This window comes from Erpetoichthys calabaricus, chromosome 9, assembly GCF_900747795.2.
Source record: "Erpetoichthys calabaricus chromosome 9, fErpCal1.3, whole genome shotgun sequence".
NCBI lineage: Eukaryota > Metazoa > Chordata > Cladistia > Polypteriformes > Polypteridae > Erpetoichthys > Erpetoichthys calabaricus.
In genome coordinates this window covers 149,466,737-149,481,511 of record NC_041402.2, presented here as the reverse complement: position 1 = coordinate 149,481,511, position 14,775 = coordinate 149,466,737, and the positions used below count along the sequence as shown (strand labels likewise).

At 36.4% G+C, this 14,775-nt stretch overlaps 1 protein-coding gene across 1 annotated transcript in view; it reads right to left on the bottom strand.

Annotated features, from left to right (window-relative positions):
• Positions 1-8,416, bottom strand: part of htr3b (5-hydroxytryptamine (serotonin) receptor 3B) — an 83,654-nt gene extending 75,238 nt beyond the window's left edge. The window contains exons 1-3 of the mRNA XM_028809538.1: positions 8,303-8,416; positions 2,422-2,457; positions 1,050-1,184 (exon numbers count right to left, since the gene is read on the bottom strand). Coding sequence (XP_028665371.1) covers positions 1,050-1,184; positions 2,422-2,457; positions 8,303-8,416 — 285 coding nt within the window. The remainder of the gene's footprint in view (positions 1-1,049; positions 1,185-2,421; positions 2,458-8,302) is intronic.
• Positions 8,417-14,775: the final 6,359 nt, after the last annotated feature.

Here is a 14,775-nt window from a genome sequence, read left to right as displayed (position 1 = left end):
GGGGAGATGTTTTCATCAATTTTTGATTTAGAGGCTGCTCACAAGGTGGAAAAGGATGACCCCAATAACAACAAATAACGGTTAAGTGATCTGGGAATAAGAATACAGTATGATCAATACCTGAGTAAAGGAAGCATTTCAACAAGGGGTTTACTTTGAAACATGACCACTGGCACTATTTGTACAAAGAGCTGAAAAGCCAATGTCAACTGAATAGGGAGAAAAGATAACAAAGGAATCTGGAATAATCTTTCCTGCTTCTTAAGCTGTCAGACTGTCATCACCTTCAGGCTGGGCAAGAAATGGCCACATCCTCCAGGGCACAAGGTACTGAAAATGCTATGAAGCTGCCTGCCACACCAGTATTGCTGTAAATACTGCAATTCTACATTCTATAAATGCTTCACACACTTGTTTATGTACCATTTTGATGTGTTTGATCAACAACACAATGAATTAGTAAAATAACATTTACCTTTTCTTTTGTAGTTAGATGATATTGCTTTTAGAATCGTGGTGTATTTTCTAACTTAAGAAAGAGTGTAAATGTGTATTTCATAACTTTGATCTCTTTCTTCAAATATGTCCGTTCACTGAATAGATGTAATATCAACTGAACATTTCTTGACATCATTCTCTCTGTTGAGTTTAGGCTGGCATACAAAAAATATTTTCATTTAATATTTACACAACTATTGTGCAGAAAGATACAATATACATTTTTGGCTAAGAAAATGATAAGAGAAGTACTGTTTCTACAAATTCTCATAATTTGTTATTGAGTCAAGCCACTTGCAAAAATCTTTATCCTTTGGTTTCTGTATTAGATAGATAGATAGATAGATAGATAGATAGATAGATAGATAGATAGATAGATAGATAGATAGATAGATAGATAGATAGATAGATAGATAGATAGAAAATTCAATTAATTAAGCATTCTTAAACATTGGTTAATTCTTATGAGAGGCTACATTTGTCTTCGGCAGTGATTTTCCTAGGCTATGCATGCCCTCTAGTGGTCAAATAAGGCTTTGCATTATTCTTACCACATCTAATACTGATTGAAGGATGAAATCAATGTAAACTACTGTGGCCTCTGTCCAGTTGTTGACTGGTCGCACTCCTTTGCTGTAATTTTTCAAAAGCCTTTTAGTAAGCTGATGTAAAGCTGATTTTTTGGGCTTGGCAGTAAGAGAAAAACTTCCTGTTAAAAAAGAAGTTTAAAAAAGAATACATTACATTATCCAAACAGCTTATGAACTTTCTGCAGTTCTTCCTTGTGGTCTATAAATATTTAGCGCAATGGTAGACAACTGCCTCACAACAAGGACACTGGAGTTCATATTTTTAGTCCTCACTGCGTGGCATTTGCTTGTTCTACTGTAATATCCGCAATCCAAAGACATGCAGGTTAGGTGGACTGGTGATGCAAAACTGGTCCCCTGGTGTGTGCACCTGTCTTGCACCAGAATCTTACTGTAGTAGACTTCCCCATGACCCAACTCTGGATAAGTGTATTTAGAAAACAGATGGATGAATATTTAATGTTGGCATGGTTTTAAATCCTATGGATATTCATTCTCTGTGCTGAATTTGTATATTCTCTGCATGTTGTCATGGATCTATCTATGGATGATCAGTTTTACACTCATGTCTTAAAGAGTTGTATGTTACATTAATTTGGTATTTCTACAGGGTGTGTGTTTTTTTGTGCTAGTGGATCTTGCAATTGCTCCATCCAAAGTTGTGTGTGTCCTCAAGCCTGATGTTGTTAGGGTTGGCTCTGGCCTCCCATGACTCTTAATTAGATATAGTGGGTTTGACAAATATAATATTTATATTGTACATAACAATACTTATTACATTAGTCAAATGAATGAGTTACCACATGACAATTGATCAATTGACAAAATAGTGAAGTCAAAGTTTAAAAAGTGTTAGGTTTAAATTCACATTTGAATAATGAGGAGAAAAAACTGAGTAACAATTGGTTAAGTGTGTAATAAGCGTTGGTCATACTTGTTTCATTCCACTTTCCTAAATCACTGAATTTGTAGGGTGCAATTAGTTTATACCTCAAAGCAGTGACGGGAGTCCATTTTAAAGCCTGCCTCATTTGCATGTTGCTGCCCTCTGGTGGGAACACATTGAACTCATCCCTAACACAAAGAAACTGATGAATAGGATGATCATACTGTAGGTAAACTGTGAAAACAGCAGGAACTTTGAACAATTCACTCCAGTCAGACCAATCTGATTTATCTTCTTCTTTATACTCTTTAATAAATTAGCATCATAGTTGATGACTGGAGAAATACTTCAAAATTTAATATATGGTATTTTTCTTCTTTTATGACTCTTAATTTCTTTACTTTAATTTTGACTGCTAATTACTTTTTCTACACACTTCATATATACATTACGTGTTCTGTTCTTCTGACCTTTTGCTAACAACTATTAGTTTGAGCTCTTATCACAGTAAATGCCTTCATGATGGGCGTGAAGAAACAGTGAAGTGAACTGGTGACTCTAAATTGGCCCCATATAAGTTAGTTCAGCCCTCTGATGGATTAGCATGCCTTGTGTCTCATACTGTCTGGATAATTTCAGACTGAGATGGATTAAAGAAGTTCAAGATTTATGGACAAATGAATTGCATTGGCTTTCCGTGTCTATTCTAATGGTGTTACTATGATGTCGTCCTGGCATAGGCACTTGGATATGCAGGGAGGACAACTAAATGCCAAATAAGGTAAAATTTATTTTTACTGATTTTTCAATTGGTGGGTGGACAACCCTTTTGGATGGGCACTGCCCACCTGTAGCCAAGTCCCTGCTTTGAAATTGCAACCTTTAATCACATCCTAAATATCAAGTGAAACACAGCACATTTTCTACTCATTGATGCTTGGGCCTTGCACTACATTTCCAGGATAACCTCTCTCTATTAAGATATTTTAATTTTATCATTAAAACCCACGATGCTTTATATCTCTAATTTGGATTTTTTCATCTGTTTCTGTATTTTTGTACACATCATTGGAATATTTATGCACTTTTCATTCTTCATATACTCTACACTTAACTAGATATATCTAAGTACCCAGAATGTGAATCTTGCTGCCCTAATATTTGCACTTACACTCTGTAAGTGGCTTTTGATTAGTATGTCTGTTCACTAAATAGATGTAATATCAACTGAACATTTTTTCACATCATTCTCTCTGTTGAGTTTAGGCTGGCATACAAATAAGTATTTTCATTTAATATTTACACAAATATTGTGCAGAAAGATACAATATACATTTTTGGCTAAGAAAATGATGAGAGAAGTACTGTTTCTCCAAATTCTCATAATTTGTTATTGAGTCAAGCCACTTACATAAATCTTTATCCTTTGGTTTCTGTTTTAGATAGATAGATAGATAGATAGATAGATAGATAGATAGATAGATAGATAGATAGATAGATAGATAGATAGATAGATAGATAGATAGATAGATAGATAGATAGATAGATAGATAGATAGATTTATCCAAAGTGAAAAGCCCTCTTCTTCTTGGCTATTTTCAAAAAAATACTTTTGGAGGGTTTTTTTCTCTTTACATTTGTTGTTCATTACAGTTTATGGCCCTACTTGGCCTTACTTGCTTGAATAGGTTTTGGAGTTAGCTTTGCATAACTCATTTAAAAATCGTGTGTGAAAACAGTGTGGTGGCTTATGGCTACTGAAAATAATATGGGCTGAACAGCTGTGGCAGTACAGACATAAAGTTCATACAGAATCTGCATACTGTACTTTAAAGTTACCAAACTCACAACTACACTAATTTAACATCACTATGCTGCACTTATGGTAATAGCAGTGCCTAACTGATAATCTGCATCGTCTTTTCTCCTATGTAATAGTGTTTTTAAGAGCAGTTATTGTTTGTTGAACTTATTCCACCTGAAAGCTTTAGAAAGTCTTTGAAGCGAATATATATTAAGTAACAGTGGATTCAGAAAGTACTCAGACACCTTCACTTTCTGCACACTTCATTGTGTTGTATATTTAATTTAAATGGACAAATTTGCCATTTTTGCCCATCAACCTACACTTAGTAATACACACTGTTAAAGGGAAAACATGTTTACAGAAAGATTTGCAAATTTACTCATATAAGTTTTCAGTCCCTTACTCCAGTACTATGAAGAAGCCTTTTTGGCAGCAATTATAGCTTCAAGCCTTCTTGGGATAAGTCTCTACAAGCTTTGCACACCTGGATTTATCTCATTCTTTCTGGCAGATCCTCTCAAGCTCTATTACATTGTATGGACAATGTCTGTAAACTGCCATCTTCATGTCTCTCCACAGATATTCTATAGGTTTTAACTCTTGGCTTTGGAAGAGCCACTCATAAGCAGTTAATGACTAGTCCAGAAGCCACTCCAGCATTATCTTGGCTATATGCTTCAGGTCACTATCATGTCACCCTAGTCTGAGGATGTGTGCACTCTAGAGCAGGTTTCCTTTAAGGACCTTTTGTATTTGGCTACATTCATCTTTCCCTCAATTCTGACTAGTCTTCTTTGTCCTTGCCAATGAGAAGTACCCCCATGACATGATGCTGCTACCACCGTGCTTCACCATAGGGATGGTAATTGGCAGGAAAGTTGTAGTTCTGCCCAAACAGTTCAATTGTTGCTTTATCAGACAAGATATTTTTTCCTCATGCTCTCAGAGTCCTCTAAATGCTATGTGGCAAACTCCAAGTGAGGTGTCATATGCACCTGATTGATGCAGTGCTGCTGAGTTGACCATTCTTCTGACTGGTTCTGCCATGTCAGCAGAGAGTGACCAATGTGTTACTGGTCGCCTTCCTGACCAAGGGCTGCCTTGTCCAGTTACTTAGTTTGGTCTAGAAAAAGTCCTTGTGGTTCCAAACTATATTCATATAAGCATTCAGACTGTTACTTCAGTGCTTTGTAGAAGCCTTTTTGGCAGCAGTTACAGCTTCGAGGCTTCTGGGGTCTGTCTCTACAAGCTTTGAACACCTGGATTTGAGCAGTTTATCCCATTCTTCCTGACAGATCCTTTCAAGTTCTAGTACTTTGGATGGGAAACATCTGCAAACTGCTATCTTCAGGTTACTCACAGATGTTCTATGGGGTTTAAATCTGGGCATTGGCTGAGCCATTTAAGGACAGTTTGAGACTTGTCCTGAAGTCACTCTGACATCTTCTTGGCTGTATGCTAAGGGTTGAGAAAACACTTTAGAGCAGGTTTTCTTCAAGAACCACTTTGTATTTGGCTATATTCATCCTTTTCCCAATTCTGACCAGTCTTCCTGCCTTGCCACTAAAAAGTACTCCCACAGCATGATGTTGCCACCACCATGCTTCCATCATTCTTCACCACAATTAGGCAGATTATAATCAGTACCTGTTCTTTGCCACATATTGTGCTTGGAATTCTGCCCAAAGAGTTCAATTTTTGTCTCATCATACCAGAGAATCTTTAAATGCCATTTGATAAGCAGGTTGTCATATGTCTTTTAATCAGGAGTGGCTTCCCTCTAGCCACACCACCATAAACACCAGATTGATGGAATGCTGCTAAGATAATTATCCAAGGTTCTCTGACCTTAGCAGAAGCTCTGTTACTGTGACCATTGGGTTTTTGGTCACCATCTTGCCCAGTTAATCAGAATGGCTGGACAGTCAGCTCTAGGATGTGTCCTGGTGGTGCCAAACATCTTCCATTTCACAATTATGGAGGCCATGGTGCTCCTGTGAATGCTGAAAAGCTTTATAAATAGATTTATCACCTTGTCCTGATATATGCCTCACCACAATTTGATCATAGAAGTCCACAGAAAGATTCCTGGACTTCATGCCTTGGTTTTTGTCCTGACATATAGAGTGAATTATGGGTTCATATACAGAGAGGTGGGTGACTTTCTAAATTATGTCTAATCAATTCATTCTGCCACAAGTGAACTCTAGCCACATCTCAAGGATAACTAAATCAAACAGGATGCACCAGAGCATTTTTTTTTAATTTTTGATAAATCTGTAAACTTTTTTGATTAACAAAAATAGCAAATTTATCAATTTAAATTTAAATCTACAATACAATAAAGTGTGCAGTAAGTGAAGGGGTCTGAATACTTTCTGAACCCACTGCATGTATTGTGTCAGTGGCATCTCCTATTTAGTTCAGGAACTGAAGTGAACATATTAAACTAAATAACATAAGCCACATAATTCAATTCAAGGCCATGTGGTACATCTGCTAGTCCATCACAGGATCCACTCATACATAAACCCAAACAGGGGCCGGTTTGAAATTTACAAACTCAGCTAGTCTAAAAACATTTAGGGATGAAGGAGGAAAACGGCAATTTCTATTGGAAAACCCAAGTAGACACCAGGAGAATGTGCATATGTCAAACAGATAATGCACAGGTACAAGATCTTAAAGTATGATGAGAGAATATGTAAGGCAGCAGTCTTAGTTACTGTACTACTGTGCCACCTGTTATTTAATCATACATTTCCAGAGTTGCTTATTCCACTACTGGGTCATGTGGTACCCAGGAGGTTCAGAAACAAAGCAAAATTTAAACCTGGATAGAGTGTGTAAAGGGTGTTTATTTTAAGGGGGCTTATGCACTTTATTATATGTGCAGCTTACATATAAATGCTGGGCATTGCTTTGGAATATATAAAATATCAAGATTAGGCAGAATAGAATTCACCTTTTTTCAAGCCCCAAATTCATGACAGAGTACAGATTACAGAGTACAGACAGGCACATATTCTGTTCATGGTTATCTTTCTTTTCAAGAATTGCAAGAATGAAAAATGTCAATAATTTCTCTTCTTGTATATCACAAAAAGGAACCCAGGAGTAATCCACAAGACATATCCAATGTAATAAGTCAAACAGGATACAGTTGACCTTCAATGACAGGTGTCTAAAATTGTTGGTACCTCATATTCTTGTTAACCCTACAGTTCCACAGGTGAAGGAGAATGAATTCAAAAAATAGGGCTCATGAGAACAGATTTTAACCACAAAACATGAAATGTAGGATTGATCTTTAAATGAGCTGGTAAAGACAGTTGATATGTCTCCAGACCAATACACTTCATAACAACATACAGACCAATACATTTTGTAGCCGATTACCAAGATTTCACCTTCTGGTGAATATCTCATGTAACAAGTCACATCATCTGCATAATCTGTTACTCTGAGGGTGGCTTTCTTGTGCAGCCCACATACCTCTTAGCTGAGGTTTCCACTGATGTCAGGTTATCCTGAGCTAACCTCCATATGGTGCTTAAATTAGTAAAATAATCAGTCAATTGATTCTTGATTAACTCTCTCTCAGTTTGATCATTGGTGTTATTGTGATAACCTAAGGTCAAATTAACCTTACATTTGATCTTGGAGTAAAAATATTGGCAGAAATCAGAAACAAACTGAGTCAGAGTATCAGATGTGATAGATTTAGGAAAAACATAGAGTCAAAAATTCTTTAAAGTAAAACTACATCCAAAATGGTATTTTTAGTAGCTACCCAATGTAGTTTGTAGTGGTGGCCAAGAAAAAAAAATTATTTCAAATTTCAAGAACAAACTTTCTTGATAGAATGGGCATCTATGGAGACACAAATCGAGTCTACCTATTGAATGCTCAAACTGGGAAAACGAATGCATTTTTTGCTAAAATATTGTTAAATGAATACTTCTGGAAAATCAGAACAGTGCATACAGGGAAACATGCTGACATGGGAATGAAATTTTTGAATTAAAGACAAGACTCCTCACAGAGCATTAGTCTTCATAGGTGCTCATTTGTGACGCTGCGGGTTCTGCTCCATGCTCTGGGAGCTCTGAACCCAACACTATCGGTAATGTCACCGATGAGCTGGACAGTGAGGCACAACAATGAAGCAAGGGGTTGGTGCAAAAAGTGCAAAAGTGCTTTTATTTAAAATCAACAAACCAAAAACAAAGTGTCCAAATTAAAGTGCAGTGCATCAAAGTTAATAAATAAATAAATAATTCGTAAGACCCAGTGAATTGTGGAGGTTAAAAACACACTAGAAAAAATCCTTTAAAAATGAGGTTAAAACAATGGCTGGAAGCAGTCTTTTAAAACAAAGCCCGGTGTATTCTTTTACTGGTGACTCCCCTGTTTCTCCCATCCAGGCTATGCGCCAGGGGAGTCACCCTACATGCAGCTGACCTTCTTCACTTCTCTGGTCTGGTGGCCTTTCCAATCCCTGGCTCTGGTTCTGCTCACCCAGACTGAAACTTGAGTTCCCCAACGACCAGGACACTCACACTGGGGCTTCCACTTCCCAAGTCCCCGACTTCTGCTGCCTTCGCTGTGGCGAGCCACCTTTCTCTCTGTCATTCCTGCTCCAAACAAGCGCTCAGCAGGAGCGACCACTACCGTCAGCCCTCGGGTGCTGGCCAAATACCTCACTCGGGCTCGCCTCTCCCAGCTGCCTCGCTCTCTCTCACCAGCTTTCGCCGTCCTGCTTCCTTCTTCTCTAATAACCTACCGTTCTTTTTTCTTTCCCTCCTAGCTGCCTCACGCTTCTATTATTTATCACGGGGACGTGGATCAAGTGTGGCAATTAGTAGTTCTGGCATCAATTACGGATGCAGATGACTCCTCACCTGTGCACCTAAGCGAGGACCGCTCGCATCACGAATTCACCCAGGAACCACTCTGGCCACACTACCACTCCCCCTCTCTAAGCCGCGAGTGCTGCGATTATTTATTTAAAAAGTGGCCCTGTTGACTTGAGCTGTGGACCCGCTACATCATTATATCATAAACTTTGTTATGTCTGACATAAAAATAAAATTTTTCCTCAACCATCACTACAAACCACATGACATGGGTAACATATAAAATATATCCTTTCTGGGTTGAGTAAACCTTTAATAAATACATCAGCTAGATCCTTTGAATTAGGTACTTTTTTCAACTGAACATAATGTACCCTTCAAGAAAAGAGATTTGCCACAACTAAAATTATGGTATAACACTGTGAAGCTAGGAGATTCCTAATAAATTGACTAGGCTGACTAGAATGAGAAATTGGTTAACAAACCAAAAGGAGGACATTATCGAGTCCTAGCACTACTATAATAATTACAAGTTTGCACAAAGTCATTCATGTCTTTGTTCATATTTTCCCAAGCAAGATATCTTTGAACTAACCCAGTGCTTTGCAAAATGCAAGGGTGAGCAAACTCTGGACAAAAAAATAGTTCTGAACTATCTATGATTATGGTGACCAAAAACAATTCTCTGCAGGCAACATTTTTTCAGGTTCTCCAGAAGATTCATCATTATCAAACTGTCCAGATAATGAATATTTTTGCTTGTTTTTATCTCCTGAGCTTTATAAGTTGACCCATCTGGCACTTAAGTAATTTCAAATACACTAAATGTTTATGAATCATATAACATATAAATGGATGTTCTGCTAATCCCAGCCAGCTAAGATGCAATTTAATGGCCTACAGTACAGATCACGCATGCGTGCATATGCCTTAAACTATTCACACATGTGCAAAACAGATTGGTTAGTGCTGTAAAGTGTGAGGGGGAGTACACTTACAGAATGTGTGGGTGACAGTTCTGTGCATGTGTGATGCAAATCAGGCAGTAACACAGATCAGATAATGACAATGCTATAGCTCTGTGATATCACATTGGCCTTGCAAAGCATCATGGGGCACTGGAAAAAAAAAGTTTGCCTAAGCCAGCTACACGGTAATTTTTCATGGAAAAATTCAGTTTACAAGGTCACCTGTGAACTCATTGTTCAGTCTGTATGAGTTTATTAGAGTAGCAAAGACATGGGGAGAGTTTCTCTATATTTGGAAATCGTTGAGAAACAATGTCACTTACTCAGAAGCTAGATGTGTCAATCTATTGTTTTAATATTTTAGTGAGGGTGGTTAATGTCTTCTCCAATTATATGAAGACATTATTTTTCAGAAGACATCAAAGGACCTTTCATGTAAAATGTATTGTACCATACTTCAACAAAAAAATGAGTTCAGTATATCTTTGATAGACCTGCACATATTCCTAGAATATTTGTAAAAATGTTATTGACAAAGATGTGGCATGACCAGCTTCTTGTAAAGAGCTGTGGTTGTACAGAATGATATTTTATGTTCATCTCCTTTCTCTTTCCTGATGCGATTATAGGCACTCCTTAAATTTAATTTTTTCAAGATCCTTGGTAAGGACAAAGTTAGGGTAATTCTTTTTTTTTTGTATAAAAAATAGCAAACACCAACAGGACTGTTAGATGGTTTTATAAAATTATTTTGTTAATTTTTGTTTATATAATCTACCATTGCCCTAGCCTCAGGATGAGATAAATTGTATATTTTTACCTATCAACAGCTCTATAGCACAGTTATAATCATGATATTGAGATAGTTCTAATGATTTTTGTTTACTAAAAAAAATGATCAAATCATGGTACTGAAGAGTTTTCTGCAAAACATTAAATCAATTTTGTATTTTATCCTTTCAAGATAATCCTCAAATCAAAAAGACCCAAAAGGTTCCAACTGATATGCCTTTTTAGCTTTGGGTTGTGCTTTTTTAATAATAAAAAACCCAAAATAAGGTGATGTGAAGAGCTTTTAAACACAAGTTTATTCGTTCAAAGTGTAAATTGCCAGTGTGTAGCATAATGTAACAAGTCAAATACTCTTAGAAATAGCCAATAGGATTGCCATTATTAGACAGAATCCAAGCTTTGTGCATAAGGGGAATCTGAGTCATATTAGTTGTTTTCATATTTCAGAGCAAATAAAGTTTTCAGCTGACCTTGAGTCAACTAGAGTGGAAATAACATGGAAACCAATTTTAAAAGAGATTTATAAATAGTTGTTTGCAAAGATTTGACTATTATGTCTGGCTACCCAGCTGTTAAAGGAGACAGAGTTGCAGCTCAGGGCAGGTTGAACAAAAATGATTCAACTCCCCTCATTAATTTGCTTTCAAAGATTCTCCTCTTATTCTGTATTAGAATCACAAGAATCTGAATCTTATCAAATAATTCCTCCATTTCAGGGTCAACGTTTTAAAATGACCCGAGTTTATGTTGTGAACATATGAAAATGCTTGGTCAGAAAGTACTAATATTTAAACAAGTACTTAATATACCAACAAGGGGCAAGAAAAGAGTACTCAAAAAGGCACAGGTCTAAACCAGGAAGTCAAAAGAGCTGATGGTCAAAGTCACACATGTGAAACAGAAATTTTAAATGAGAATTCAAAGCTAATGCCCCAACTAGCTTATATAGTAATCCCTTCACCAAATAATTACACACATTAAAAGACTGTTTTTAGTAAAGAATCAAGAAATAGGTACAATGGAAATATTGCACCTTCAGCTTTAAAGAGTCTATGGAGTGTGATGTTGAAAGTCAATGACTAGGTGATCACATGACCATCATATAACATGATTGTTAAAAACAAAAAACAGCATGTCTGTGTGCCTCTGGTTCCCTGCGTGATGAAAATGTTTGCAGAGTTTGTATCAAATTTACCCTAAAGAATTTCCCTATGTTCTTGTTGGACTCATTTTAATGTAACAGCCTAGATCGATTGTACTAATTTCTTTCATAATTTTAAAAACATCAGTCATGTCACCACTTAGTCTCCATTTGCTTAAACTGATATGGTTCAACGGTTTAATCATTCCTCATAGTTTATACCTCTCAATCCTGAAATCAGCCTTGTTGCTCTTCTCTGGACTTTTCTAAAGCTGCTATGTCTTTTCATAGCCAGAAGATCAAAACTGTACACAGTACTCTAGGTGAGGCCTCACTAGTGTGTTATAAAGCTGAAGCACAGACTCCCTTGAATTGTACTCTACATATTGTGCTATATAACCTAACCTAACATTCTGTTAGCCTTCTTAATGGCTTCGTTAAACTGTCTGGATGTAGTTTGTGACTATTCCAGAATAATCCAGAAGTTGGTTCTTCAAAGAGTATTTTCAAGTTTCAGACCTCCCAAATCTAACATTTTTAGTTCCTATATGGAATACCCTACATTTACTTACATTAGATTTCATGTGCCACAAGTTTGCCCAAGCCAGTAATCTGCTGAAGTCCTCTGCAATGCCTCTTCTCAGTCTGGATTATCTGGTATTCTACCCAGCTTGGTATCATCTGCAAACTGGAGGAATTAGTCCTATATGCCTTACACAACATTGTTTTTTTTTTTAATCTCCTTATTTACGTATGCAATGTGCCATTTTCTTTAATTTCTTACTGCTTCCAAAGTTTGTGGTGAACAAGTCCAGAATTGTATGTACATTTTTTTTTTGTTTAAACTTGTTCCACTGCTCAACTGGTTGTACACAGAAAAGCTTATCACATTACCACAGCTGCTCAAAATTTGCCCTACTAAAGTTAAACTTAATAATTACCCATTATTAGTACACATAGCTACACTGTACTTTAGGAAATAAATCTTGGATTGCCATCTACTAGTTTCATTTCCTGGACTCACCTGTTGTGTGGAAGCAAACTCAGTTGTGAGTTTGACTGGAAAGTTTTCCAAAAGTGAACCATAATGGAATCATGGGGCTGGGAAGTTCTAGTGACTTTGTTAGCGTTTCAACAAAAGCTTGTATATTTGCCTGCCACTCTTATGTTATTCTTTTATAGCCATCAGAAAGTTGTTTAATGAAAAGGAAAAATCAGAGGAAGAGAAATTTCTAGATAACAGTGGATTGGATAAATCTTTGCAGTGCAGGAACTCTCTTGTAAAGGAGCTAGTTTGCATTGGTAAATAAAGTCATCCATAAGAGTTTACTTTCACAGAACTAGCAGGCACATTCGAAATAGTGGGATAAGTAGTGAAAAGAAAAATTCAGAAAAAAAGATTCTTTAAATATATATATATCAATCTAATGGCCATGCAGTGTAGTTTCATGAAACTACTGAAGTCTAAGGTTTTTTTTTGTAATTCCCAGGGTTATCAGTCAGACAATAGTGTTGCCTCCAGTATTATAATAATCTGTCTGTTTGGTACAGTTAAGAGAGCAGACATCCAGAAAAAAAATGTATATATCAATTATATCATTATTTTTCAAATGCCTAAGGCCTAACACTGTTAAATATTTCATACCATAGATTCCTCAAATCTGTCTAGTATAATTCTGGGTCCTTAGGACTGTCTAATATATAGTGTTAAAGTGCTATTAGTGTAAACTGAAAGGTATGCATTTATGTCTATAAATCAGTATAGGATATATGTTATTTTAAATACATAAACTGAATAATACACTGATATAAACAGGAGATATACTGTACAATGGTACATGTCAAAAATGATGATACATTTGAACAGAAAGATGGCCAAATTTAATCTCAAATGTACTGCAGTCCTTACAAATAAACAAGTCAATTTAGTCAACTGATTCTTCATATAAACAGGGTTTTACCAAGAACAAAATCCTGTGCCCCTGCTTTTTTGCCAGCAATATGCAATGATGAAATAACGTGTTATCAGTTTTTGCATGATTGCATCAAACATTCCAAAGTCATTCAACACAATACAGCAGAGATGGATGTAGGCAGATGTTCAAGCAGAGATTTGAACTTGGGGACGAATGTTCAGTAGGCATTAATGTCATTATATCTAATTCCTGACTCCTCCTTCAAGTGTGCATGGCTATCAAATTTTATTTCAGCCATATAAATAGAACATGATTTTTCAATATAATTCATCATATTCAATTTTGAACTTCCCAGCAGTGAGTACAAGATTTTCTTCAGTGCAATTTAGTGTGAAGAGCGTATTTTATCTTCAGGTTTTTTTTTCTTATTCTGGAAGTGAATTAGAAAGACAGATACATATAAAAATATTTTAAAAAGTGACATTGAAGGATTGCTATTACATACAAACTGTGTGTGTGTGTGTGTGTGTATCTGTGTGTGCGTATTTATAATAATTTATCCAGGTTACATTATATGGAAAACTAAAGAAAATGTATACAAGAGAATCATACATATCCACACTAAAAATCCATCATGGAATAATACTGCTGTGGAAAATGTATTGCATAGTTTCATAATGTAAAATATTAAATCATCAAAACATTTATTTTTAAAAGTGCTTAATCCATTTCAAGGTCATGGAGTCATAATGCCATGAAGTCATAAAGCATGGTCCAGTCCCAGAGAGGGTAACCATTTACTCAGACCAGGCAAATTTATGGTAACCAATTTATTTAACACCTATGTGTTTGTGGTGTGAAAGGAAAACCCAAGTATCCAGTGAAACACCCATGGTCACAATGGGAGATAGATACTGTACAGGCCACGATTCACACCCGGGTTTCTGGAGCTGTAACATATTAGAGCTCTCCACTGTACTACCATGAATACATATGAAAGTTTAGAAATAAATCTAAAGGTCCCACAATCCTGAACCTGAATAGAAAATGTTATAAAAAACACATAGGTACTTTAAAATTCAGATTCACCTGTCTAACCTGGCAGTACAGAATGAGAAGTGGAAAATAACGCTGTATTTTATATGCCAGTCCATCGCATAGCACACACATATGCAAATACTCACACTCACTCATATTGGGCCATTTTAGAATCTCCAGTTAACGTAACCTGCATGTCTTTGGGGATGTAAGAGGAAAATCCACATCAACACGGGAAGATCAAACTCCAAACAGACCTGAATAAATTTTTCATTTGATT